The sequence below is a fragment of the Marmota marmota genome, unplaced genomic scaffold (genome assembly GCF_001458135.2).
Source record: "Marmota marmota marmota unplaced genomic scaffold, marMar, whole genome shotgun sequence".
NCBI lineage: Eukaryota > Metazoa > Chordata > Mammalia > Rodentia > Sciuridae > Marmota > Marmota marmota.
The window spans coordinates 4,709,251-4,736,576 of NW_026000249.1; the positions used below are offsets into that span (position 1 = coordinate 4,709,251).

General features: G+C 33.3%; 1 protein-coding gene across 1 annotated transcript; it reads right to left on the bottom strand.

Annotated features, from left to right (window-relative positions):
- On the bottom strand, nt 1-27,233 carry Fancb (FA complementation group B). The gene is made up of 10 exons (XM_048796401.1): nt 27,148-27,233; nt 23,142-23,234; nt 19,667-20,684; nt 16,916-17,053; nt 16,123-16,215; nt 11,421-11,549; nt 9,013-9,176; nt 4,384-4,817; nt 4,038-4,275; nt 1-3,493 (listed from the first exon to the last, which is right to left on the bottom strand). The coding sequence occupies exons 3-10, from the start codon at nt 20,612-20,614 to the stop codon at nt 3,082-3,084; spliced, it is 2,556 nt and encodes an 851-aa protein (XP_048652358.1). The 5' UTR covers nt 20,615-20,684; nt 23,142-23,234; nt 27,148-27,233; the 3' UTR covers nt 1-3,081.
- Between the last annotated feature and the right edge of the window lie 93 nt (nt 27,234-27,326).

A 27,326-nucleotide genomic window follows, 5' to 3' on the forward strand; every position in this document is an offset into this window, starting at 1 on the left:
AATGCATAACAGCAGGCTTTATAGGACAGCATTATTTTGTTGAGGCAGTAAGCAATTCAAGTAGTAGATATAGAAAATTCAAAAATGGAAAACAGAACAAACCCCTAAAGAATTCAATTAAGTATACTGTTTATGTGTCAACATTCTTTCCACTGAACGAGGCTGTCTTTAGAAGTAAAAGCCTAAAGTTCCACAAGATACAGTTATCCAAGAAAGAGATTACACTCTTAAATTCTGAGCACAGAAAGTAATGTTCTTGCAAAACAAAAAGGATTCTTCTCAATGTCTAGTACTATCCAGGTGGAAGGGAGGGAGAGAGAAAAAAGGGAAGGAAAGAGGGAGGGAAGAAGGAAGGAAGGAAGGAAAGCTCTACACAGGCTTCTAGCCTAAACAGTTCAATTTTTTATTTTATTGGAGAGAGTAAATAGAGATGTAAACTACATTTTTTCCTTTCTGACACTGGGGAAAAACTTGGTCAATTGTAAATGGTATAAAGAGATGTTATTACAACAATATGATTCACTTGCATATTATTACATTTCTTAAAGTACCTGCTTTTTTTGTTTTTTGTTTTTGTTTTGTGTGTGTGTGTGTGTGTGTGTGTGTGTGTGCATGCATGTGTGTGATGCTGGGGTTTGAACCCAGGGCCTTGTGCATGCAAGGGCAAGTACTCTACCAACTGAGCTATATCCCCAGCCCTTCTGCTGTTATTAAAATAATTCACAACAAGGATACAGGATCAAGGTGTTTTTAGGCATCCCCTTAATTTAACATTTTTTTTCATATTGAGGACAACACTAATAACTATACTTCATGGACTGCTGTGAAGAACTAACCATGTGTATATACAAATTGCATGTGTATGTATGTGTATGTGTGTGTATTCATCCACATGCATGCTCACATGAGTGTATGTTTCTGGTTACTCTTTGACATAGAGGCTGACAGTCAATAAACTGTACATTACTTGCTACTTTACTAAGCATAGTTACTGAACTGAATATACATTGGGTTGAACATATTCCTTAGTTAATGGAGTCAGAAGCCAATAGATGATTATTTTGCTGAAAACTATGGAGAGCTCCATTCCTAAAAAAAAAACTTGGTTTGAATTTAGCACTATAAATTTGGGAGGATTAAGTTTTTGAGAGGAACCTCAGATTTGTAAACAGGGTAGAGGTCAATGGGATTTGTTTACAGATGCAAACACAGCTTAATCCTGAAAATGCAAGGGTGTCAACTCCTCAAACTTAGGCTTGTCTAGTTTGCAGTTAGTAGGGGAAAGCATACTAAAATACAAAACTCACTTGTCAAAAAGGTATTTGGTGTATATACATACACTCACATATAGTACTGACTGTTATTTATAAATAAAAATATGTAATGTGCTATTTGTTAGTATCGCAACTTTCTCTACAGATAAACTATCAAAATTAAATCCTGTTAAGTATTTGACAGCCTCAATTTTACAACTGGTTACTGTATTTTATACTTGTTTGTTCTTTCAGAACTTGACCTGGTCAGTTTCAAAAGATAACAAATGATACATACTATTTCCAGATTTCTATAATTAATCCTGAATTTATTCCATTTCCATCTGTAGAACATTTGAAATATTTTCCAATGGCATTTCATAGAAATAGGGCTGTAGAGTTCTATCTCAATTGCCAATGGACTTTCAAAAAGAGGTAGTATATTATACGAACAATCATAAAAACCAAGACAAGAAACTAATAACCTATATTCTCCAAAAAACATTTATATCACCAGATCATTAGATACAAGCACTTCTATGGCATAGGGGGAATAAGCACTTCATAGCTTCAAGCATGAGATGCCACTTCCTATAATCATCTGTATTTCTTTCAACTGAGATGGAAACTTGCATCTCACTTAAGGATTTTAGAGTAAAAAGGATCAGGAACATTTCTTCCTGCTCATACCTTTTGGTGTCTTTTCTTTCTCCTGACACTGTTATTAGTCAAAAATTCTTATTTTTCAAAAAAAGAAAAAAGACTAGGTTCATTTTTTATCCCTTTGAAATGTCTCTCAGTGTATCCCTTATAAATCACTTCTTTATTGAAGTGAATTTTTACTTATTTCTAAATTTCTCTGTCCCTAAGGAGCACCATATTCTTTAAATTATTTTAGTTGCAATTTTATATTTTACCTTTACCTAGAGTTGGAATTTCAGATGGCTTAAAAGCATTTTCAATTTTACTTTTAATAGTGGCCTGTGAGGTATACTTAGCCTTTTGAAAGGATGTGCTTTTCAGAAAAATGCCCTAAAATTTTTACATTCCTATAGACTTACACAATTTCAGAGCAGCTCTCTAATAAAATTTAAATTAACAAGTGTTTCAAAAACTGGTCTCACTCAGATACTCTGCCATTTAACTTCCTACAGGAGCTTAATATTTACAGAAACCTGTGAATCCTGACAATCTTGCTTAATTTATTCATTTGAATTTTTTTTTTACATGCTAGGTTTTACTAAGCAGAATATACGCATAGGATTAAATTTTTTAAAAAGATTTAGATAAAAAATACTACTATATCTGTCTTCACTTCAGTGGTAAATACAGGATTTTTCAATCTCTGCATTATTGACATTTGGGACTGGGTAATTATGTCATGGGGTACTAGATGCCCACAGTACATTCTATCTATCCCTAGAAGGTAAAAGAGGTAAGGATGGTGCTAAAACTCCTACTATATGCACAGGACAGCTCCCCAACACAAAGAATTATCCAGCCACAATATCCCTAGTATTAGTTTCTTGTTTTGGTTTTTATGATTGTCCATATAATATGCTACCCTACAACTTCTGACAAACAAACAAACAAACAAAAACATGCCTCCAGACACAGTTAAATGATCCTTGCAATGGAAGGTGGGAGCAGAGGAAGGCAAAATAGCCCCACTTGAAAACTGCCACTCTATAAGGAATACTATTTTGTGCATCATCAAAACTAAAAGAACTGCAATGAGCCTCAATATTTCTAGAAAGGGGCATATAAAGCAGAACCAAAATTGATGGCAGTGAAAACAATTTCAAGTATGATCACACTGAAATTGTGATTATAAACTGGTTAGTTTCTGTGCAGTGAGGTCTGACTGCAACTGAATCTCAACTAATTTTAAAGTCATCTCTCTATAAAGGACACCACTCACTTTTAGGTTCCTTTCCAACGTTTTCTTTTCTCGCTGAACTTCTTCTCTGCACAAACGGATTTTTTCCTTCCTGTCCGTTGAAGCAGCCATGACACTACTCTTTCCTGTGTTTGCTTCACACATCTGTACAAAGTTGCTTTCAACCTTAGCTAAAGCAGAAGAAGAAAGAGAACCAAGGGTAACCAGTTCCTTCTCCAAAGTCAATGCCAAGTGATCAACTAGGAAATCCTCATTTTCTAATTTTAAATTTTTGAAGGAACAATTTATAGGGAGAACTCTGATGAAATTACGAAGGCACTGGAACAAAACTGTTTGATTCCTAAAATAAAAACCAAATATAATATTACAAAATTTGATGAGCACAAAGTAGTCATATACAGCATAGTAATCAACTGATATTCATTTATATACTATAATGATGTAGAGAACCAAAAAATGCATGCAATCATTGATAAAAGTCAGACTGCAGCAATCAAATATATATATATATATATATATATATATATATATATATATATGTGTGTGTGTGTGTATTATACCAATTCAGTTCATATTAATAACTGCTTCCTGTTAAATTTCTTTTTAACATTAACATCAGTATATTTTTTTAAAAAATTTCACTATGAAGAGGTAAAAAGAAATCTTAAAATAATTACTAGGCTCTTTAAAAAGTCAATAACAAACATAAAATTAAAGCAGAGATCTTCAGTTTTTAAATGAGGCTATACCTGTCCATTCATTCTATACCGGGACATGCCCTGACATGCCCCACAATAGCACAGAACTCTACAAGGAGATAGCTATTGAACCATAGGGTCACCACACTCACACACACACTAACATCCCAATTTAATGTGCATTACCTGGAATAGACTGTTAAAGTGCCTTCAAATGGGGTTCTTTGTTTCCAGCTTAAGAGTGTCCCATACAAACTTCTTGGCCTTTTACAAAAGCACATTTCTGGAAATTCTTTGATTACTTCACATTTCATGCAATCTAAGAGCCACATCTTCATTGAATTCAGGGAATAGGCAGGTGAAATGACTTGAATACAAGATTTGTGCAATGTTGTAAGAAGTGCAAAGAGGTCTTCCATGTCTTCTACAAGAAAAAGTCACAATTTCTATCATTAAACTGTCCATTATCAAATAAACAGTTCTTAAAATTTTCTGATTCAATTAAGTATTTGATTAAAAAGTGCCAACAAACCTATGGGTTTCTTCTTTGGAAACGTCATTAAGTATTTCCCACTTGAAAGATCTTCTAGACTTAAAAAAAGTCTGCCACATGGAATATAATGATCTTTAGGACAGCTACCATTTTCTCTCTCCCTAATGTGTAGCAGCACAATGCAACAAAATTTATTGAATGCTAAAAGTGGTGAAAGAGACGTTATAGCAGTAAATATCTGTACATATGTTTTCATAGATGATTGTTCACAAGCAAACCTTTCTTCTTCCTTACTATCAGAGGTCAACTTGATCCTTTTGGCTTCTGATCCTATTTCATCTTGTGGCATCAAGTGTGGTGCTCGGAAAGAATCTGGGCTCAACTTAATCACTCTATTTTCACATTTAATAAGCCGAAAGCTGGAGTTACAGGCTTGCTCCATTATCAGCGATAAAGTCACCTCATTCAGGGACCTGTAAAAAAATACAAAGTTTGGTTAATTCTACCAACACATTTTTAAAACCCTATCACCCCATTTTTAAAAGTCAAATAAAAGATTAGATACCATACAAATGACAAATGAAACATCATTTCAAAGATAAAATATATCAGAGCTAACAGTAAAAGTCAAGCAGATTTTTAAAGGCCCTGTAAACATAGCACTTCTCTTAAAATAGGCCAGCAAAACCACTGGAAATATGTTAGATTTATGGAAAATTGTTTTTCCTTCTTTCTTTTTTTGTGGTACTGAGGACTGAACCCAATGGTGCTTTACAACTGAGCCACATTCCTAGCACTTTTTACTTTTGATTTTGAGACAGTCTCCCTAAGTTGCCCAGGCTGGCCCCGAACATGTGATCCTCCTACCTTATCTTCGCAAGTCATTAGGATTACAGGTGTGTGATATGGCACCCAACAGTTGGAAAATAAGTTTTAAAGGTAAAGAATGGTACGATAGTGCTGGATTTAATTTTTGAAGTAGTGTTTTCCCCTCAACCTTTTCAAACAAGAAAAAAACTACTCATTTTTAAGAGTTTATTTTGGTAATAATCTAGATTTCGAATACATCTAAAAAATTGCATTTTTATTCCCATGCATTACTTGAATAATATCTGCTTTTAATACAGAATATTGCTGGTTTCTCAGCAATTCTTCTCAGATTTACACTTCTAACAACTTATGATATAGGCTTATTTTAATATACTCAACATTGTCAACATTACCAAATAAAACAGGTAAGAATGAGAATATGACCAATGAGAGGACTTTAACATATAAGAATTTCAGTGTATATCTAGTGGGTTATGTGTTAAAAAATTGTAACAATCATATTGTTGGTATTGTTATTCTATGAATACTGCCCTACCGATTGTGGAATAAAACAAGTAATTATGTTGGTACAACTGAGAACTGGGATTTTCAGCAATGGAGGAAAGAGATACCGATGCAAGACTGGTGGTGATAAGTAAAGATCATGAAGTTCTTAGTCTAAATTGGAAATGCTAAAAAAAAATCATAACCAACAAATGACAACAAAAAATCTCCTCCCTCTGCCCACTAAAAAGGTCTAGAAACAGCAATGCACTCAAGAGCAAATGAGCACCTTTTATGTCCAAACTCTGGTTGCTAAATTACAAACTATATATAGGTAAATAACTGATGAGCAGTGTTTCTATAGAAGTATTCCAGCTAGTAAAAAAGGAATAATGGAATCAAAAAATCATCATACTGCAAATTCTAATAAAATAATGATCACCAATAGCTAATATCACAAAAATGAAAAGATCAGATTTTATTTGACTCCTGAAGCAACAGAGCAACATTATCTATTAAGTATTTTCTCAATGAAATTCAAGCATTAATCTGATCCAGGCTCTAGATTTAACTACTACTTTAGAGGAAATACAGGAGACAGAGAAACATGTGAAGCAATAACAGGATGAAATCAGAAAAATCTTGTCTATAGATCTTCACAGGTCTACTGCTTGGTTCCTTCCAAATACATAAAAGAAACACATACAAAAAAAAAACATGAAAAGGGCACATATACATTATGAGGGACTTGGAGATATCAATCAGTCAACTTCAATTTACAAATATTACTCGGATTTGAAAAAATATTTTGATAGAAAACAAGTGGGAAATTTTAGTGTTTACTGAGGAAATCACTGGTAATTTTTGAGGAGGTGATTGCATTCATATTCTAAGTCTTATTTTTTAGATACACACACTGGAAGAGTTACAGGTGAAATAAAATGATGCCATTGATTGCTTCAAAATAATCTGGGCATGGGGGTAAGGAGTAAATAGATATAGATGAAACAAGATTAGCAATGAGTTGTGAATTACTGGAGCTCAATGATGGGCAGATGAGGTTCACCATATTGTTCTTTTAGTATGTTTGGAATTTTCTATATATAAAAACATTTTAAAAGTAATTCTGTTTATCACGTTAAGGAAATAAAAGGTAAGTGGAAAATACAAGAGACAATAAAAAATGACAAGGCAGATCTGAAAAGAGCAAATAAAACTTAAGTGCAAATAATAATAAAAATTAGAAATTCATTGAGTAGATTAAGTAGCTGAATAAAGATAACTAAAGATAAAATTAGTAAATAGAATATACACTAGAAGAAACTACTTAGGATTCATACTGAGAAATGAATAGAAAATATGAAAGAGAAGTAAAAAGATATGGAACATAGAATTAGCAGGCCTAACAAGACTTCTTGAATTAAGTAGAACCCCATGAGAGAAAAAAAGAAGAAACTGGGAGGCATCAATATTTGAAAAGATAATAACTAAGAATTTCTTGAGTTGCCAAAAAATTAAAAATCATTTCTTAGAGCCAGGAAATTCTAAGACCTAAAGAAGAATGAATCAATATCAATATTAGATATAGATATATCTAATCATATCACAGTGAAATTGTTAATAACAGAATACGCCCAAAGAAAGTAGAAGAAAATAATAAAAGATCAGAAATTAATAAAACAGGAAACATACAATTGAAGACTGACATAAAAAATTTGAAGAGACTAATAAAATGAATGAATAATAATAAAAGTAATCAAGAAAAAAAAGCAAGACACAAGGTTTGGAATGAAAACAAAAGACTGATAATATGGTTGATAAATATCTGAATATCTTGGAAACAACTTAAACTAATAAACGTGATGACAGGTGAAATGCAGAAATTGCTAGGAAAATATAAAGCAAAATGCATTTAAGAATAAATAAAATCTGAATAATCCCATAAGTCTTAAAGAAACTGAATCAGTAGTTTAAAAACATCTCATGAAGAAAATGGCCAGGTTTCCACTGCTTTCAAGGTCAGAACAAGCAAATATCAAAGCACAGATAATTCTGAACTTACATAAATTAGAAAAACAGAAAAAAAGGAAATAATCCTTAACTCATTTACAAACTAGTATAAGTCCAGGCATGGTGTAGTCCCAGCTCCTCAGAAGGCTGAGGACGGATATCACTTGAGCTCATGAATCCATGAGACCATTATGGGCAACAGAGTGAGACCCTATCACACACAAAAATAAATGAATACATATAACATAGTATAAGCTGAGCATGCTAGTGTATTCCCATAGTCACAGCTACTTATGAGGGTGAGATGGGAGGATCACTTAAGTCCAGGAGTTCCAGGCCAGCCTGGACAACACAGCCAGACCCTTGATACTAAAACCAAACAAGTATTGTTTTGGAAAATTTAAGCCGAATTCACTTATGAACAGAAATGCAAATATTCTTGGCTAAACATTAACAAGCCCAATATATGGATGTACCAAATGATAAATTTCGGTTTATCTCAATAACATGACATCAATAGAAAATTGATTAGTACAACTCATCAAATTAAAGAAGAGACAAAAAAATCTATATAATCAACCAGTCCAAAACTCCTTAGAAATTCACAGAAACAAGAACAAATCCATATCTCAAATCTACTGGGTAAGTAATCTAAATTTCCTACTGTGTTGAGCTGTACAAATATACTGCCATATACTACAAGGAACTATCTGGTCTCTCTCTGCTTGTGTATTTGGGGGTTAAATGCAGCACTATATACTATATTTAGTCTATTTTGTCTAAAAAGCTCTTTCCTAATCTGCAGATAACATAGACATTACTTCCCTATACATGATCTCAAAAGAGAAAATTCCTCTATTATCAGAGACTTTTGTTACTTAAATTTTCACCAATCCATGTTAGTCAATAGTCTCTAAATGTTCGCAATATTTCCAAATGTTTGGATAAAAAGCTCTATATGTTGTTTAATTATCTCTACCCTGAGACTACAACATCTTGATTTTGTAAATGCACTTTCTTCATATCATTAACTTCAATACATTTGTATAAAAGAGATACTTCTACAGCTATGTTGGCCAAGAGACATATGGTTACTGAGCATTAGGAATGGGGCTAGTCTGAACCAAAATGTGATATAAAAACTTGGTATGAAAAAATAAACATAAAATATTCCATTAACAATTTTGATATTGATTACATGTTAAAACGATAATATTTAGAATATAGTAAGTTAAATAAAAAAATCATTAAAATTAATCTCTTCTACTTTTATTTATACTTTTTAATATGGACAGTGCTAACCTAGAGCATTAGCATAGCATTATCACATCAGAATTTACTCACAGCTTCAAAGATGATGTTTTCACTCCAACGATTAAGCTATCATCCATGACACGGTACCATAACTTCTCTACTAGCTGTTCTGGATCTTGAAAATTGTCTGATAACTTTTCATCAGAGGTATGAACACAGTTTTCTTCTTCACCACAAAAAGGAACAAGATATCCCTTATACAAAAATATGTTTAAATAACTGATTACAAAAAATGTATCAAATGCACCAAAATTAAAATAATGCAAATTAGCTTTTGGTCAGGTCTTATCGTTTAAACATTTTAAAATAAATCATAATACACCATATTATATATTATACATAATTTACTAAAATAAAATGTATAAAACATAACATTAATTATATTCTCAGATTAACAAGCATGATTTGACTGGAACAAGATAAATTATCCAACATAGAACTAGCAGGGATGTGAATCTGGAATCAGTCCAACAATATGGACTCCAGGTATACCAAAAACAATATATATATATTTTTTTTAGTTGTAGATGGACACAATACCTTTATTTTGTTTAGTCTTTTTTTTTATGTGGTGCTGGGGATTGAACTCAGTGCCTCATGCGTGCCAGGCAAGCGGGCTACCACTGAGCCATGACCCCAGCCCACAATCCAATATCTTATCAGCAACTCTCACTAAGCTGATAACTGTAGAATTTTGTATTAATAAAATCAATTAAACTTATCTTTGGACTACTTACAGATTGTTAAAATTCATTCTTAATGTCCAGGCCATACTCAGTAATTTCTGCAAACATGTATATTTATAAGAACAATAGAAATAGTGGTAGTAGAGATACTGTTTATGTCAGGCACTGTTCTAAATGCCACTCATGTATCAATTCATTTAACCCTTACAATAACTCTAGTATCCTAACTTGGTTGTATTGTTGTCTACATTTTACAGATAAGAAAAATGAAGCACAGAAAAGTTAAGTATCTTGCCAGAGGTAAGGCAGCAAGCAAGTGGCAGAGCTGGGTTTGAACTGAAGCATACTGGTTCCAGAGCCTGTGCTCTAACAGCCTACTCTATGTCTCTATGTGGTAATCACTGCAAAAAGATATGGGCCCTTACAACACAACAGTGCACTAACATGTTCCTACTGGCTTTGGCCAGCAGCTGTGAGATCTGAGGCAGACTATTCATCAGAAATCTGAGGAAATTGTTACTACCTGCCAGTCTTGTTTTTAAAATTAACAGTGTAAAGATCCCAAAATGGGGCCTTGAACATAGTGGTTTCAATTCATTTCTAAACATTCTTTCTTCTGTATAATACTAGCAAAATTAATGCAGTAGTTGGGAAGGGAATGGGGAGATTCAATTTTAACAATGACTTTTGTGAGGTCTCCCAGGAAATTAGAACAGTGATAAAGAAATACATGATGTGCTTTCCTTATGTTTTTTACATTAACAGGATCCTTTTTTGGACGAAACCCCTCATATTGCTAAGACTAAAATGCAGGCAGGGGACACAGAATGGCCAATATAGGGAATGGGGTTGTGGCTCAGTGGTAGAGTGCTTGCCTAGCATGTGTGGCAATGGGTTTGCTCCTCAGAACCACATATAAATAAATATATAATCTACAACTAATAAAAAAGAAAAAATAAAGAATGGTCAATATAGAGGAAGTCAGGGCAAGGCACAACAGTGGACTTGAGAAAACAAAATGCCACATAGTTTCTCTATGCAATTGTGCAATGCTGGTCTTTCTCTGTATGTAATTAATATGCATAAACACTACTTTTTATGAAGTCTGAACAGTTTTTACTAACTCTTAACATTACTGTACCAGCATAAGTAACTGCAGGGTACCTGAAGAGGATCATATGATGGTCAGCCACAAAGAAAAAAGAGTAAAATTATAAAATGCACATAGAAGTACTAAGAAAACACGGCAAAGGGGTATTTACTAGAGGAATAAATATTCTTAGAAATGAACAATGCAATTGACTAAAAGAACAATCATCATGCTAATGATGAAATTATGTCATCACTAATATAAGGTCAAATAATGCTCAGTATATTCTATTTACAAATTCAGGAAATATATAATTTACTCATGAGTAATTCCTATCTAAATCATACAAATAAAAGTTAATAGTTAAATCTTTTTTTAAATTAACAGAACTTGTTCCTCAAGGTTTCTGATAAATGAAATTTAATTTAATTAACCAAGATTTAATATCCTACAGGATTGCATGCAAGCAGGTAAAATATTGGCTCCTTAATCAAATATTTTTCAATGCCATAAAAGTTCATCATTATAATTCCTGCCATTTTTGTTCTTGATCTACTGCACAGCATTTTCTAATATATTCCAACATTCCAATTTTAATAACTCTTCAACAGCTTGCAGATTTTTGATGCATAAAATGATAAAATGGCCACGATTAATTTTACCTCCTCTGCACTTGATGTATTATCATCTTTCCCTTGAACCAAATTTATTAAAGCTCTCCAAGATTTCGAAATAATTCTCTCCTTAAGCAAGAGATGCTGCTGTAATTCCTGAACAGAAGCCAAACCAACCTGTAAAGTAGAAAGAAAAATAGTTGCCAGAGTCATAATTTCAAATGAAACCAGGCATACCATTAATTCAGGATGTACTTTCTCCAAATGTGTTTTTCAATTCATTTTTCTATAAAAAAGCAGAGACTATTTCTCAGAGCAGAAATTTTTATTTATAGATTTAAAGCCTAATTACAAAAAAGTATTTTTTTTCAAAGGAAAATACAGCATATAACTGCAATATAGAGTTTATGTTTCAAACTGAAAGAATGTTAATCTAGTAGCATCCATTTTAGTATTGAGTTAAGTAACTAGGAATCAATATGGATAAGAATCAAACCCTATTAATCCTCTCACCCTCATCAAAAACTTTTTTCTTGTTGAAGTAATTTCTGCTTCAAAAACAAAGCCTCCATATAAGCAAAGACATCATCATGAATAGAAATGATCATTCTGAATATGATAGTATGAAACCCTCTGTTCATATAACAAAATTTTAAAGATGACACATAACAACCCTGACATGTTATAAGTTGATTTTTGCATCAATAAACTCAGTGCTAGGATGAACTCTCCTGGAAAAAAATACTGAAAATTACTGAAAAAAAAATACAAATTTAGCACTGAACTGGGCATACAGCAACACATTCCTTTTATTATACCAGATAAACAGATTTCAGCACTAAGGATGAAACATTCATGGAATACATTTTGCTACTGAAAATTTAAAGGGTTATGTCATTGAACTGATAGAAGTTTTTTCATTTCACATGGCTATCTGAGGCTCTTTAAGTATTAATCTAGCTTTTAATAAAACATGTCTTTTTATATTTAAAAAACAAAATACATTCTTCTTCTGGATTCCTTAAATTTTCAGGCAAGGCAATTTTATTTTTATCAATGAATGTAAGTTAGAATATAAAGACTGAATTATTTCTATATCTTAACCTCATTGTACAAAGTATATAAAGTGTCTATGTAATATTTTAAACTTCTATCTAATATTTTAAACTTCTCTTGTTGACCTAGTTCTGTGAGTTACACATCTTTCATGGTCCATCACTCATTCACTCAGTAACTCAAGGCTTGTGTAGAAGATGTACTCATCAGAGATATGTAGCCAAATCTGAGTTGCTGGATAGGTATAGAGTAGAAGAAAGTACTATGTGGGCAGATTGAAAATGAACCCTCAGAAAACTAGCTGTGGTGTCTTGCCCCCTCTGTCTTCAGTATATCCCCTGCCACAGGACTAAACAGTGAATCACAAGACTAGTTAAAATAAATTTCATGACAGAAAGAACAGTACAATGGACTCTAGCTCTAGCTCTGCAAGCCACTTACTTAACTTTTCTGGTTCTCTATTTGTTTCCTCATGTGTAAGATGGGGGAAAGGAAGACTTGCTAACCTCTTAAATGGCTACCAACATTAGAACTTTATTATCCACACTGACAGCTGCTATTAATGTGTATTCTTAAAAAGGACACTACACTATCTTTAACCCTCACCTTCGTATGTCCATGCTTTCTCTTTATATTGTTTAAAACCTTCTATAGTTTCCTTATCTTTATGAAATTTTCTGGATCATTTTTCTAATACATGCTGATTCACTAATTTGCTTTACATTTCTTTCAACACTTTAACTATTAAAGTCCTCTATTGAGCTTCTTTAATTGGGGAAAAAAACAGTATTTGGTGACTTTCTGTGAGTGATTAATTGTGATGCCTTGTTTTGTATGTGTTATTATTCTGTGAGTGGCTTATTTTCTTTGAAAAAAATTGTGAGATTTCTATGAGGACTGGGATAAATGTGTATTTCCAGAGAAGATTTTATATTTGTTTTTGCCAAGTGCCTGGGGCATCACTGTCACTGATGAAAGTTCAAATATGCTCCCAGGGCAAAAGAAGCATCAGTATTTTGTTTATTTCTCTGGATTCCAGACTTAAAAATTTGACTTAATAATTTGTTCTTATATTGTGTCAGGTTGTTAGAGCTTTTAAGAAACTTCAAATTTTTTTCATCTATATTCCAAGTTATTTTTTAATCAGAAGAGTTGGCCTGCTTTATAAAACAAACCTTTTATAAATACTGCTTTCATAAACTACCCTATTATGGCTCCATTTCTAAATCAATATAAAAATATCTTATTCTTTTTGACACCTATATAATATTCCATGTTTTGGATATATATCATGATTTATTCACCACAATTCTTAAAGATATGAATTTACCCTTTAACACTCTTATTATTTATAAATGCTACATAAACATCCTTATGAAACCACCTTGGCACTTGAGTGGTAAATTGTGTGCTCAGCATACATGAAGCCTTTGGTTTAATCCCTAACATCCAAAAAAAATTCATCTTCGTCCTTAGAATAGGATTTCTAGAAGTGAAAATGTGATAATAAAAAAGATACATGTGATTCACATTTCAATAGCTATAACAAGTTTCCCCCTAAGAAGGTAGGACCACTTAATATTTGCAAAATTCTGTGTAAGAAGCCACATTTATATTAAAGAAAATAATCCTTTGTCATTTATTATAATCTTTTCCCACAACTTTTTATTTACTTTGTTCAGGCTTCAAAAGTTTTTAATATATTAATCTCTTCCTTTATGGTTCTACATCTCTTAATCTGTTTTATTTATCTACTGTTCACATTCTTATCTGTGTTTAATAAGCATTTAGCAAATTCACTTTAATAAATGAAAAAGCTATGAAATAATTTTAAAAAGGCCTACAAAGTACTAAAATTCACTATGTAGCTCTTTCCAGAAAAATGTCTGCCAATCCTAGGGATAGAGAAAAACTTAAATGGCACTACAAGGAAACAGACAATCCAAAAGGAGGGACCACTGGCCTGGCCTCCTTATTAGAGTCATTTTAAAAAGAGGGGAGGGTAGGAAGGGGTATTATTCTATATGAAAAGATCAACAAGAGATATGATGACCAAATATAGATATAAACTCTGATTGGATACTAAAAAAGGATATACAAAAAACATGTTTTAAACAAAACAATACATTTCAATATGGACTAAATCAATAAGATTGAGGGATTCAGATTAATTTTCTTTTTCTTTTTCTTTTTTTTTTTTTTTATTTGGTACCAGGGATTGAACCAGGGCACTTATCCACTAAGCCACATCCCCAGCCCTTTTTTTGTATTTCATTTAGAGACAGGGTCTCGCCGAATTGCTTAGGGCCTTGCTAAATTGCTGAGGCTGGCTTTGAACTCATGATCCTCCTGTCTCAGACTCAGACTAGGATGACAGGCATATGCCACCACGACCAGCAAGATTAATTTTCTCATTGTGATAATGATATTGTGGTTACACAGGAGAATGCCCTTATTTTTAGGAGATTCTGGCTGAAATACTTGGGAATAAAGTATTTTAACATTTGTAATTTTCACAGGGTTCTACAAATATGTGTGTACACACACACACACACACACACAGAGATGAGGCAAATATGATTTTTAAAGCGTTAATAAAAGAACTAAGCACAGTGGCACATGCCTGTAGACCCAGCTACTGAAGAGGCTAAAGAAGGAATATTAAGCCCAAAAGTTCAAGAACAACCTGGGCAAAAGAGCAAAACACCATCTCAAAACATTAAAAAATAAATAATAGTTGAATCTACATGGGTACTACAGAGTTAATCACTATATTCTTCAAACTTTTTAATATATTTACTTGACTATTTTATATATAACAAAACATAAATATATACAAAAATAAAAAGGCAGATTAAAAACCTTCAACTTAAAACCTCATTTCCATGTACATTTGCATCAAATCATAATAAAACTATAAGAATATATACATGAATGTGTTAAAGTTGGTATTTTACATAGGTACTTGTTAGTTTCTTTTTAGTAGTTACTTGCAAAAATCTCAGTATTTTATGGGAGATAGACATTACTTTAGTACATTTGAGGGAAAAAAAAATTTTTAAGAGAATTTTTTATGGAAAACTTGAGGGTACACTTTTCATGTTTGAAACGTGTTATGATTTATCATATTTGGTACCCCTCTAAAGGAGATACTGTGGTATATCAATTCTGTAGGCCAGAAAGAATATGTTTTCAAAAGTGAGCCTCTTATATTTTGTCTCATGAGGCTTATTAAATCTACACAATCTTACTATGAAGAAATGTGATTTTTAGATGATATATTTTAAGTAATGATATAATAGCTTTTACACAGGTGCCAAAAAGGTAAAGATCCTTTGAAATACCATTTTACCCTAAGTGCTAAGCTGTTTATACTTTAAGCACCTTTCTTTCAGTGTTCTTTCCTTAATTTAGAATAGCATTCATCAAAAATCAAAAGCAGAATGAAGGGAAGGAGGGTAGGATTAGGAAAGACAGTAGAATGAATCAGACATAACTTTCTTGTGTTCATACATGAATACATGACCAGTGAAAGTCCACATCATGTACAACCACAAGAATGGCATTCTAATTAGGATAAGTTATACTCCATGTATCTATATTATGTCAGAATATACTCTGCTGTCATATATATCTAAAAAGAATAAATTTTTAAAAAAAAAATCAAAAGTGTAAAGCAAATAAAGACACTAACTTTTAATCTTTTATCCAATGGCGGAATCATCAAATAACAATGTTCTGGTTGGTCTTCAAATAAATCATCTTCATTACAATTCAATGGGTGACTCTAAAAAAATAAAACAAAATTTGAAATAAAATTGAAAATTTTAAGATTAATAAAATATGATTAAAATTTATCCACTCAAATATTACCTTCAATTTTATGAAAAGCAAATTGTATTTCCCTATCTCCTTGTAACTAGATAAAATTACTGTGGTTATTACTATTACTACTTAAAATTAAAACCATGATTTAAAAGTATTAGTCCATTAGCTTTCTATAAAATTATAAAAACCTTTAACTAGAGATTATAGGAATTATGTTCATCTTACAACTAAAAAAAAATTGAGGTTTGGAAAGATTTTCCACAGATCTGAAACTGCAGAGCTATAATTTCTTTTATGTTCAAGATTTCAAGATATTTTGAACTATTACTTCTTTAAAAATTTTCACTTTATTTTACTCCTTAATACAGTATTATCATGTTTATTGTTATAAAAATTGATTTTTCAGAAGCAACAAAGCTATAGTCTTAATGTCATTTGAATGACCATCAGATATACCATATTCTAAATTTATATAAAGTCAGTTTGTATAATATTTGTTGAGAGATTCAATGTATATATTTTAGATTCAATCTATATATTTTTAAAATTCAAAAGTTTAAGTATAAAACAACAAATATTTAAATGGTGTGTCAAAAGCTCTGAAGTACTCAAAATTTCTTAATACAGGACTTAAAATAACATACAATAAAAGAACTTACTGAATAATTTATTTTGTCAAGATTTGTTATTTTAAATGAGTTCAAGGAGTCCTTAAAAAGGAGCAGTACTTGTTCAGTTCCAGTTCCAACAAAGTCATCTATCAGTACTGAGTTAAGTTTTTCCCACTTAGCAGCAATCTGAGAGAAAGTGCACATTTAAAGAGGAATAGAGAAGAAAAAAAATCAGATGTGATATAAATATAAGTCCTTTTCTTTCATGGAGTAATTTGTTATCCTCAATATTACAAATGGGTAATGAAAATGGTAGTTTAAAAATTAAAATAAAATAGGGATCAGAAAACACAAGGCATTAAAACGTCATAAATACCAAGGTACCTAGATTTAATGCTTTATTAATGTTTGTCCAAGGACTGTCAAATTCCTGATTTCTCTATGAATATCCTATTATAAGCTATTTATAAATTCTAACACTTCTCATAAGTAAATCTTTTGTAAATCCTAACTTCTATCATGAGTAAAACTCTAGTGAAGATTCTTTTTCTATCAAGGATAATTTACGGAAAACCTTCATTCCCATAAGCCTTAGTGTATATGTATCTATGAATAAGAACAATTACCCAAAGAATTCAGTTATATTCAGTAACTGGCACTACTAGTATATACTTAAGAACACTCAAAGCAGATTAATTTAAAAGAGCATCAAGATGAACTTATATGCTTAAACCCTGGGGAGGGGGGACAGAGCTATTATCAGGGGAACCCAAAGGTAAATGACCATAACAGTGGGACACCTAGAAGCATCCCGCCTCGTAGAATGATTTGGCCAGTTTTTATTAGAACAGGAGACCCCTAAATTTGAAATAGAAGACAGCTACTTAAAGGTCCATAAAGCTGAAAGCCTCCACATTGATCCCTTGGAAAATTAACACCAGGAGGATAAGATTCCCCTTTCTCCCTGAGGCAGAAAAGCCTCACTCAGAATCTAGGAGCAGAGGCACATCTAGATGACACAGGAGGATGGCTTGTATTAGGGCTATAATGTTAAGTAAGGGTCTTCCATCTATATAATCAAATATTAATCTTACCCCTCTTGGGATAATTTCTAAAGCTATGATTCTTCACTTGTGCTGGAAAACTGTTTATTTGAAAATCCAGAACCCTCCCAAGATTATCATGGAGCTTAATGAACTTTAGGAAGAAACATTAGTAATGAGAATGTGCTCAGCGTGCAAACATCAGAGAGCTGGCATGCATGAATACACACACATGGGTAATCTACACTTTGAGAACGGCTATCCAATACAAACACAGGTGAGACACAAATGCATGGCATACATAATTTTAAACTTTCTAGGAGCAGTTAAAAGGTGAAACTAATTTTAATATACATACAGTCACCCCTCAATATTGGTGGAAGACTGGTTCCTGGATTATCTGCATATACCAAAATCTGTGGATGTTTACATCCTTGATTTTAAATGGTATTCTATTAGCATATAATCCACCTACATCTTCCCATATACTTTAATTCATCTCTACATTACTAATAATACCTAATATTATGTAAATACTATATGATTGTGATTATACTGTATTGCTTAGAGAATAAGCATACAAAAAAGTTTGTACATGTTTATTACAGACATAATTTTTTTCAAATATTTTAAATATGCAGTTGGCAAAACTCATGGATATAGAACCCTCAGATAGAGACATAACTGCATTTAACCTAATACATCCATAATACTACTATTTTAATTCAATGTAGTCAATTTTAAAAATGGAGATATTTTACTTTATTTTTTACCAAGTCTTTGAAATCTTATATATATTTGACATTCGTAACACATTTTAATCCAGACCAGACACATATCAAGCACTGAATAATCATACATGGCTACTTGCTACCACATCAGACACACAGCTCTTTTCCTATTGACAACATATCAATATCTGATTCAGGTATACCTGACAATGACCTCAGTTTTGAAATGCCTGCTTCAAACATTCTTGTCAAAACTTGCAGAGACAATTTCTCTTGAGAGAGACTCAGCTGTTTCAAGTCCTATCACTGGATTAAACATACCTGGGGCTTTTAAAAAGAGCTGATCTGGGGGCACACTAACCTTGATTTTCATTATTTACTCAGATTTATGCTTGTTTTATTTTACCTATCTTTGTAAGCTGCCTTAATTTCTTCTTGGAAAGAGGTAGTAAAAGAATGGATAGATGGATCCATAGCCACCCCAGAGGAAGATTGCTTCTGGGGACAAAACTGCTATCAAAGAGATCATCTTATTATTTAATAAGGTATTCACTTTATTATCCAAAACCTCTTACATAATACCACAAACAGTAAATTCCTTTCAGAACTCAATGTTAGAAAAAAATTTCCCTTTCAGAATGTTCAATCACAAAACTGGCATATTTACTTTTTTGTCTTAAGTGCTAAGTAGTAGTGATCAAATACAATTATTGTATTTCCCTTAACCTAGATTATCTGACATGATTATATTTTAAAAAGTTAAAAATAGTTATATCAAAAAACAAAGAATTACATATAGTTATGTATTTATATATTTCCAAATTCAAAATGGCAATACAAAAAAATTATCAGGTGGTATTCAGCTAACGTTAAGAAAAAAGAACAATGTGACACTTATGACTTTAAAGTCAGAACTATAAAAATTCATTTAGATAATAAAACTTCAGGGTGAACTCCATGAATCACAGAAATGCTTAAAAGGTTATCAGACCACCAAATGAATTATTAGAGATTAAGCACTGTACCTGAAAGTTCTTTTTCCAAACAGCACAAGCATCATTGGACCTAAATGATACAATGAAAAAGAGGTTTCCTTCACCTGAATCCAGAAGCTGAACAGCACAAGGATCTTCAAATGGAAGCTGACACAAACGTTCAGGAGTCCCATTTTTGAATGAAATCAGCTGATTCTTTCGAGTAAGGGCAATCAGAGACATTCTAAACTGGTTGTTGACAATCTCAGCTGTGCAGACATGCACACAAGTTACCACACTGCTATAAGCAGGAGGGATAATATATGTATCACTTAATACTTCTTGATTTTCAAGAGAATATACACAAAATTTGGTATTCTGAATTGCAAAATCTGATTCTGAGGGCTTTTGGTTGCATTCTTCCTCAGATGAATCACATTCTGTTAGTCCCAATAAAACTATACCTAGATTTCCAATCTCCCCTGCCCATTCAATAGAGGAAAAGTTAACCGACACACTAATAACATTTGGAGTGTGGGAAGAGATACAGTACAATGTTTTGACATATTGCCATAAAATTAAAGGGCCATTAAGAACGCTTATGCTGTCCTTCAACTCATGGGATAGTTTAAAAGTCAAATGCTTTTCAAATCTATTGTTACTGTGAAGACACAGTAGAAAATATTTGAAAATGTTATTTTTATTGCTTCTTATCAAAATGTAAGGGAGGTTAATTCCAGTTTTGAAATCTGACACACAGTTGCAACATAGAATTTTTAAATGAGAGTATTCTTTCCTTATGCTAAAGAACCCAGTGGACTTCAGAACAAATGTTCTTGTTTCTCTATCAAACCCCATTCTTTTGACATGTAATGTGGATGGTTTTGCAGGTCCTTTATCTGCAAAATTTCCTTGAGACAACTGAAAAACAAGGACTTCTCCATTATAACACAAGAGCCTCTCTTGTTCTTTAGATGACATTGCTTGTTTACTAGGCATTCCACAATATCAAGTCTTTGTGCTGATCCAATTTTCAAATGCAAATTGATTCCAGTTGATGCTTTTAATCCTAAAAAAGAAATGAGAAAAACTGCCATGAAGTAGGCAGAGTTGAAAAGAAAGCACATTTCTGCAAGAAAATTATCACACAGGCAACCATAAATTTCCCTAAGTAAACATTTTTTAGCTTTTTATAGTACATACTTTTATGACAATGTCACACTTATCAGAAAAGAAATCCCCAATAGTATTTCTATAAACCCTGTAAAAAGTTTGCCAGAATGTTAATTACTAATCAAAAAAAAAATACCTGAATGTGTTAACAGCACATATTTAAAGCTAAAGCTTTATATGCTCTATTAAAAGTGACTTCAGACATTCTTTCTGGCACAGGGAATTTCTTAAGGGTTCTACTTCTCTCTGTTTCAAACTTACCAACTCTTTTCTATTTTCACCTTAGACCCTATAGAATGACAATTCAGTTAATCAATAGTTTACTTGTCATGAAGCTCAGGGCTCTATCCAAATAAGGTGATTCCCAAATTAGACTCCCCACAGTACAGGCACTTGGGCTCCTGCTTCCTGAAGACAAGAGTTTGTACAGGCTATATGACAAATATAAAACCCCAGAAAGAAAAACTAGGAGAGGCTAAAGCAAGGCTGAAAAAAAAATCTCTGTAAGAAATTAATCTTACTTTACAAATTAATCTTACTTTACAAAGTTATTACCTGAGGAAGTCATTATTCTTATTCAAAGTGGGGAAAAATTGAGGATTAATACAATTATTATAATGGATAGTACAATTATTAATCATTCTTGCTTACTATATGCCAGGTACAATACAGGCACTATTTAATGCTTACAACTATTCTCTTAAGATAAGTATTCTGCTGGGCATGGTGGTGTACGCCTATAATCCCAGCAGCTCAGAGGCTGAGGCAGGAGAACTACAAGTTCAAAGACAGCCTCAGCAATTTAGCAAGGCCCTAAGCAACTGAGAGACACCCTGTCTCAAAATAAAAGAAAAAAAAATGGGGGGCTAGAGATGTGGCTCAGTGGTTTAGCGCCCCTGGATTCAATCCCTAGTACCAAAAATAAAATAAATATTCCTATTATCCTCTTTTAAATGTGAACACCTTATTTTAATGAAGTTAAGAAAACTTCCCAAGGTTGCAACAATGATTCACAGATACAATACTAATCAGCAATCGTGCTAGACTTGGAAATGAGGCCCTCTGACTCCCGAGTGTACACTTTTAACCACCACACTGTCCTGGCATCCATTTTCTTCTTCTGAACAAACTGGTTATAAGAAAGGTAACTGAAGAGAATTAGTAAAATATAATAAAAATCAAAAGAAATAAACACACACAAAATAAATGAATACCAACCATCTAAACTGAACACACGTTTTTTAAAAAGATGTTTTCTTTATTCAGTGATTACACATACTGAATCACTGCTTTGATAGTATTTAAAAGTACTACTGAATGCTTACCATATGCTAAGCAGAACAGGCTTAGAATCTGAGTCTTCCTTTTGCTAGATGTGTGACTTTGGGCAACTTACTTAATCTCTTTGTTCCTCACAACCACATCTGTATAGAGGAGTATAATAATAATATCTACCTAGCTGGGCACAGTGGCACATGCCTATACTCCCAGCAGCCTGGGAGCTGAGCCAGGAGGATCATGAGTTCAAAGCCAGCCTCAGCAACTAAGCAAGACCTTGTCTCTAAATAAAATAACTAAAAAGAACAAATAAAAAAATTAAAATGAAAAAACAAAAAAAGGCTGGGGATGTGGTTCAGTGGATAAGCACCTCTGGGTTCAACCCCCAGTACCAAAAATTAAAAAAATAAAAATTAAAAATCTACCTCACAAGGTACTAGGATTAAATATAAAGCACTTGAAATAAATCCTGTTAAATAGGAAGTACAGTATTACTCCTTGTCATCGGTCTTGCAGTTCGTTATTCATGGTCAACTGTGATCTGAAAATATTAAACGGAAAATCCTAGAAACAATTCATGTTTTAATTGTGCACTGTTTTAACTAAGATAATGAAATTTATGCTGTCCCTGTCCCACTCCTTCCTATCTAGGACAGAATGTGAATTATTCCTTTGTCTAGCATATCTATGTTTCTGACTGTTTAAATAGGTGTCTCAATTATCAAAGTGCTTAGAGTCAAGTAACTCTTATTTTACTTAACAATGGCCCCAAAGTTCAAGAGCAGGGATGCAAAGGAGGCATCAGAACACAGAATTTGGAAAGATAGGTTAACTTGGGTACTATATGACAAAGCAGCAGGACATATAGGAAAAAACATTATATAGAGAGAGCTCACTACTACACATGGTTTCAGGCCTTCACTGGGAATTTTGGAATATATCAGCTATGTATAAGAGGAAACTACTGTACTCAAATAAATGTTTACTGCTAACATCGTTGTCATCATCGTCATCATGGCTAACTCTGGCCCATAAAGTATTTAACCTTCCAAACATCAAAAGAATAGTTACATACTTAAAGATTTGTGAAGAAAGATTCCCGTCCACTATAAATAACTCTCATATCCTTCTCCCACATGTGCACCATTTTGTATTCCAGAAATTTCAACTGTTTGAGAAACAAATGAAAACTAGATTATTTACAAGTAAATAAAATTCTTTTTCCTTGAATGAGAAGCAAACTCCAAAAGCTTAAGTTTTACTTATTCATGATAAAAATCTATTAATAGTTCAATTAGAAAAATGCATCACTATGAACCATAACCTAAAATTGAAGTCAATGTAGACTGCATTTTACAGAAAGGACTTTGATTTACAGAGGCAATTTTACTTAAAAGCAGATTCAATTAGCATTTATTTTCAAACTGGAGATGTCATATCTTATTATCTAATTTCCAAATATATCACTTATGGTTTTAAAATGTGCTCACAAATTCGTTGTTGCAATTTCCATCAAGAAGTGGCACTTAATTGTGCTCCCTTTGTGTGAAGGCTGGGTATTGTGACTTGCTTCTAGCCAAGAGAATAGGGCAGAAGTAATTTTGTGACTCCAGGATTGGGTCATAAGGAGCAATGTGGCTTCCTCTTTCACCTGTTAGATCACTTGCACAGGGGGACACAACCTGCCACACAGTAGTCCCATGGAGATATACACACAGCAAGGAACTGTGGCTTCCTACCAACAACCAGCAAAAAAAATTAGACCTTCTGCCAAAGCCATATGAGTGAGCCTTCTTGGGAGAAGATCCTGCAACCCCAGGAAAAAGTCTGAGCCAGAATCACCAAGATAAGCTGCTCCCAAATTCCTGACACTCAAAATTAGAAGATAATAAATGTGCTCTTTTAGTTGCTAAATTTTGGAGTATATTCATCTCCTGGTACAATGGGGGACTGGTCACGGGACCTCCCGCAGATACTAAACCACCAGAGTTCAAGACCCTTATATAAATTGGCAGAGCATTTGCATATACAGTCAGCTCTCCATATCCATGGGTTCCTCATCTGTGAAGTCAACCTACTACTAATCAAAAATATTCAGAAAAAAATTGAGTCAGTACTGTACATGCCTACTTTCTTTTCTGGCCATTATTCCCTAAAGGATAGAGTGTAACACCTATTTACATAACATTTACATTGCATTAGGTATTATAAGTATTATAGATATTATAAGATCCAGAGATGATTAAAAATAGATGGGTATGTGTAAGTGTTATACAATGCCATACCATTTTATATAACAGATTTGAGCGTCAACAGATCTTGGTATCTGTGTGTAAGGGTCCTGGAATCAGTCACCCAAGGATACCAGGAATGACAGTAATCTATGTTAATACAAACATAATAGGCTGGCAATAAATTATTTCCCTTATCCACTCTTCTCTACTAATCCCCTCCCTTAATGAACATGGTACTTCTTTTAATTCATTTTGGCACTATAAATTTCAAAACTCTTTAAATAAACTACCATTATGGTTCAGAAACATCCTATAAGCACTATAATATCTGCATATGAAATCCAAAAAAAATGTCTATATCAATTGTAAGCAGAAAAATCTTTGTAAAAAGAGGTAGAATTAAGATGCCCAACTGAACACAATCTTACAAACATAAAGTTGACAGATGTCTTTTTAACCATATATTGACATTGTTAAGTGAATTAAGTTGTCTACCAAATATGTCCACCATTAAAATGGCTTCCCCTATATTAACCATTTATTGGGAATCTATCCAGAATTGATTTCCCCTTTTCCTTTCCCAACATTATCTAATATGCCTAAAATGTCAGTATATGTAGGGGAATGGTGAGTTACTAAGTTAAGGAATTAAGGAACATTAAGTTAAAGAAGAATTTCTAGGGGCTGGGGTTGTGGCTCAGTGGTAGAGCACTCATCTGGCATGTGTGAGGCACTGGGTTCGATCCTCAGCACCACATAAAAATAAATTAATTAATTAAATAAAGGTATATAAAAAAAGAAGGCTCTCTATGCCATACTAAGAACGTCTTTCTCCTATAAGCAATAATCCATTGAAAGACTTCAAATTCAGAAACCACAAAATTGTATTTCTGTGTTATAAAGACCTTGGTGACAGTGTTGAAGATGTGAATGAAGCAAGAATGGAAACAAAGCTAACAATTAGGAGTAATTAATGAAAGGGAAAGATGACTTTGGAATGTAATCTGGCAGTAAATCAAAATGCATATACACAGCTATTTAATTTCTAGATACAAATCCAGGGAAATAATGTCACATACAAATAAGGACATTGCTCTAGAATGTCCACTGCACTATTATTTGCAATATAAAAAAAGTAAAAGGTATGTGTGGTGCGGTGACATGTATCTGTTCCCAGTTACTAGAAAATTGAGGTGGAAGGATCCCAAGTTCCAGGCCAGATTAGGCAACTTGGTAAGATTCAGTCTCCAAAAAAATAAAAATGGGGCTATAGGTCAGTGTTAGATCGTACCTAGCATGCCTCAAGCCCTGGGTTCAATTCCCAGTATTACAAAAAAGAAAAAAAAAGAAAGAAAACTCAATTACCATCAATAGGATAATGAATACATACAGATAGCTTATCACACAATAGTTAAAATGAATATATTAGAACTGTGTTAATGATCATAGTTACATTTCAAAAATATATTTAAAAACTAAACTGCAAACAAGAGATACTGTAGTATGTTATTTTCAGAAATGAAAATATTTAAAACATCATCATATACTTTCTGTTTACATATAATTGCTATATTCTCTAAGTATTTTATCTGGGAATAGTGGCAGGGACTTCTTTTTTCCTCATAGAATAGTGCCAGGTACTGTTCTAGGCACTTCGGTTTAATCATTTACTCCTTGTGACATCCTTATGCCATAGGGATTATTATTATATCATTTCAAAAATGAGAAACTGATGGACAGAATTTCAGGATATTCCCAAAGGCCTACAGATAGAAAGTGCCAGAGTTAAGATTCAAACCCAGGTAGTGTGGTCCAAAATATAAAAGCAAAACTAAACAGTTTATGCCAAATGTTGAATGGCTGGTGATTCCAGACAAGGTGATGGATATCAGGTTCTGGTAGTGGAACTAGAGGGAAACTTTAGTTAAAGCTGAATTTATTTATTTAGTGGTGCAGAAAGTGGAACCCAGGGCCTCCAGCATGCTAGACAAGTGCTCTACCACTGAGCTACATCCCAGCTGAAAGTCTCTGCATATGTATTCAAACCATTTTTAGACAATGTGTTTGATTTTTTTTCCCAGAAAAGAATGTAAATACATGAAACAGTCTGGGGCAAAAAGATTCTGAAGTGCCATATTATAGTGGCTGTCTACGGATGATGCAGAGACTGTTCTGACAACTACTTTGTTGTTTTTAGCACTTTTCAAGTTTTAAGAAAGACAACATTGCATGCACAACGATTTCCTTTCACTTATTGGTTTTTCATTAACGAACCTGAAATTTGTTCCAGTACTTCATAAATCCAACCTTTCTCAAAACTTGGCACTATTGATGTTTTGCGCTGGCCAGCCATTGTGGTTTGTTCTATGCATTGCAGGATATTTGGCAGCGTCCCTGGCTTCTGCCCCCTAGAAACCAGTAGATCGGCTTCCCCGAGTACTGAGAATTGTGACAACCACAAATTTCTCCAGAAATTACCAAATGTATCCAGAGTGGTAGAACCGCCCACCGCTCCCGTTGAGAACAACTACCTTAATTAAATCGGAAAGACGCTTTTCACTTTTTACTTTACATAACTGCGTCTAAAGATTTCAATGATAATTTTTCTTTTAAGTATGTCACATTCCAAATGGGAAGGATGTTGAAGGGATGAAGAAAGTTTTCAGAGAAATAATAGCGGAATACAGCAAGCACTTAAAATTCAATCCTTCTACTGAAAACAGATCTAGGCCCCGGGAAACCGGTTTTCCCTCCTGCTCTTCCGCACAGTGAAGGCAAGGGGTGCAAGTCCAGCCAGCCTCCCACTCCGCGAAGTCGGAGAGGGGAAAGGAGCCGACTCTGCCTTACCTTAAGCCACGTTCACGAAAACCCACGCAGGTGCAGAGCCCGAAGTTTCCAAACCTCCCGCCAGCGCGCTGCATTCTGGGAGACCCTGCGCGGAGGCTGCGTGAAATGCAGAGGAGGCGGAGCGAACCGAGTGGGCTGGGAGACGGTTGCCATGGGAGGCTGAAGAGGCGGAACCTCCC

Bases quoted from the DNA above. Each gene is read 5' to 3' on its own strand.
- Fancb (XM_048796401.1), bottom strand. From the start codon at position 20,614: ATGCCTAGTAAACAAGCAATGTCATCTAAAGAACAAGAGAGGCTCTTG. The intron at 17,054-19,666 runs GTACAGTGCTTA...ACTTTCTCTCAG, and splicing joins TTTGGAAAAAGAACTTTCAG to ATTGCTGCTAAGTGGGAAAA. The intron at 4,276-4,383 runs GTTTGTTGGCAC...TTTTTCTTGTAG, and splicing joins TCCAAAGAAGAAACCCATAG to AAGACATGGAAGACCTCTTT.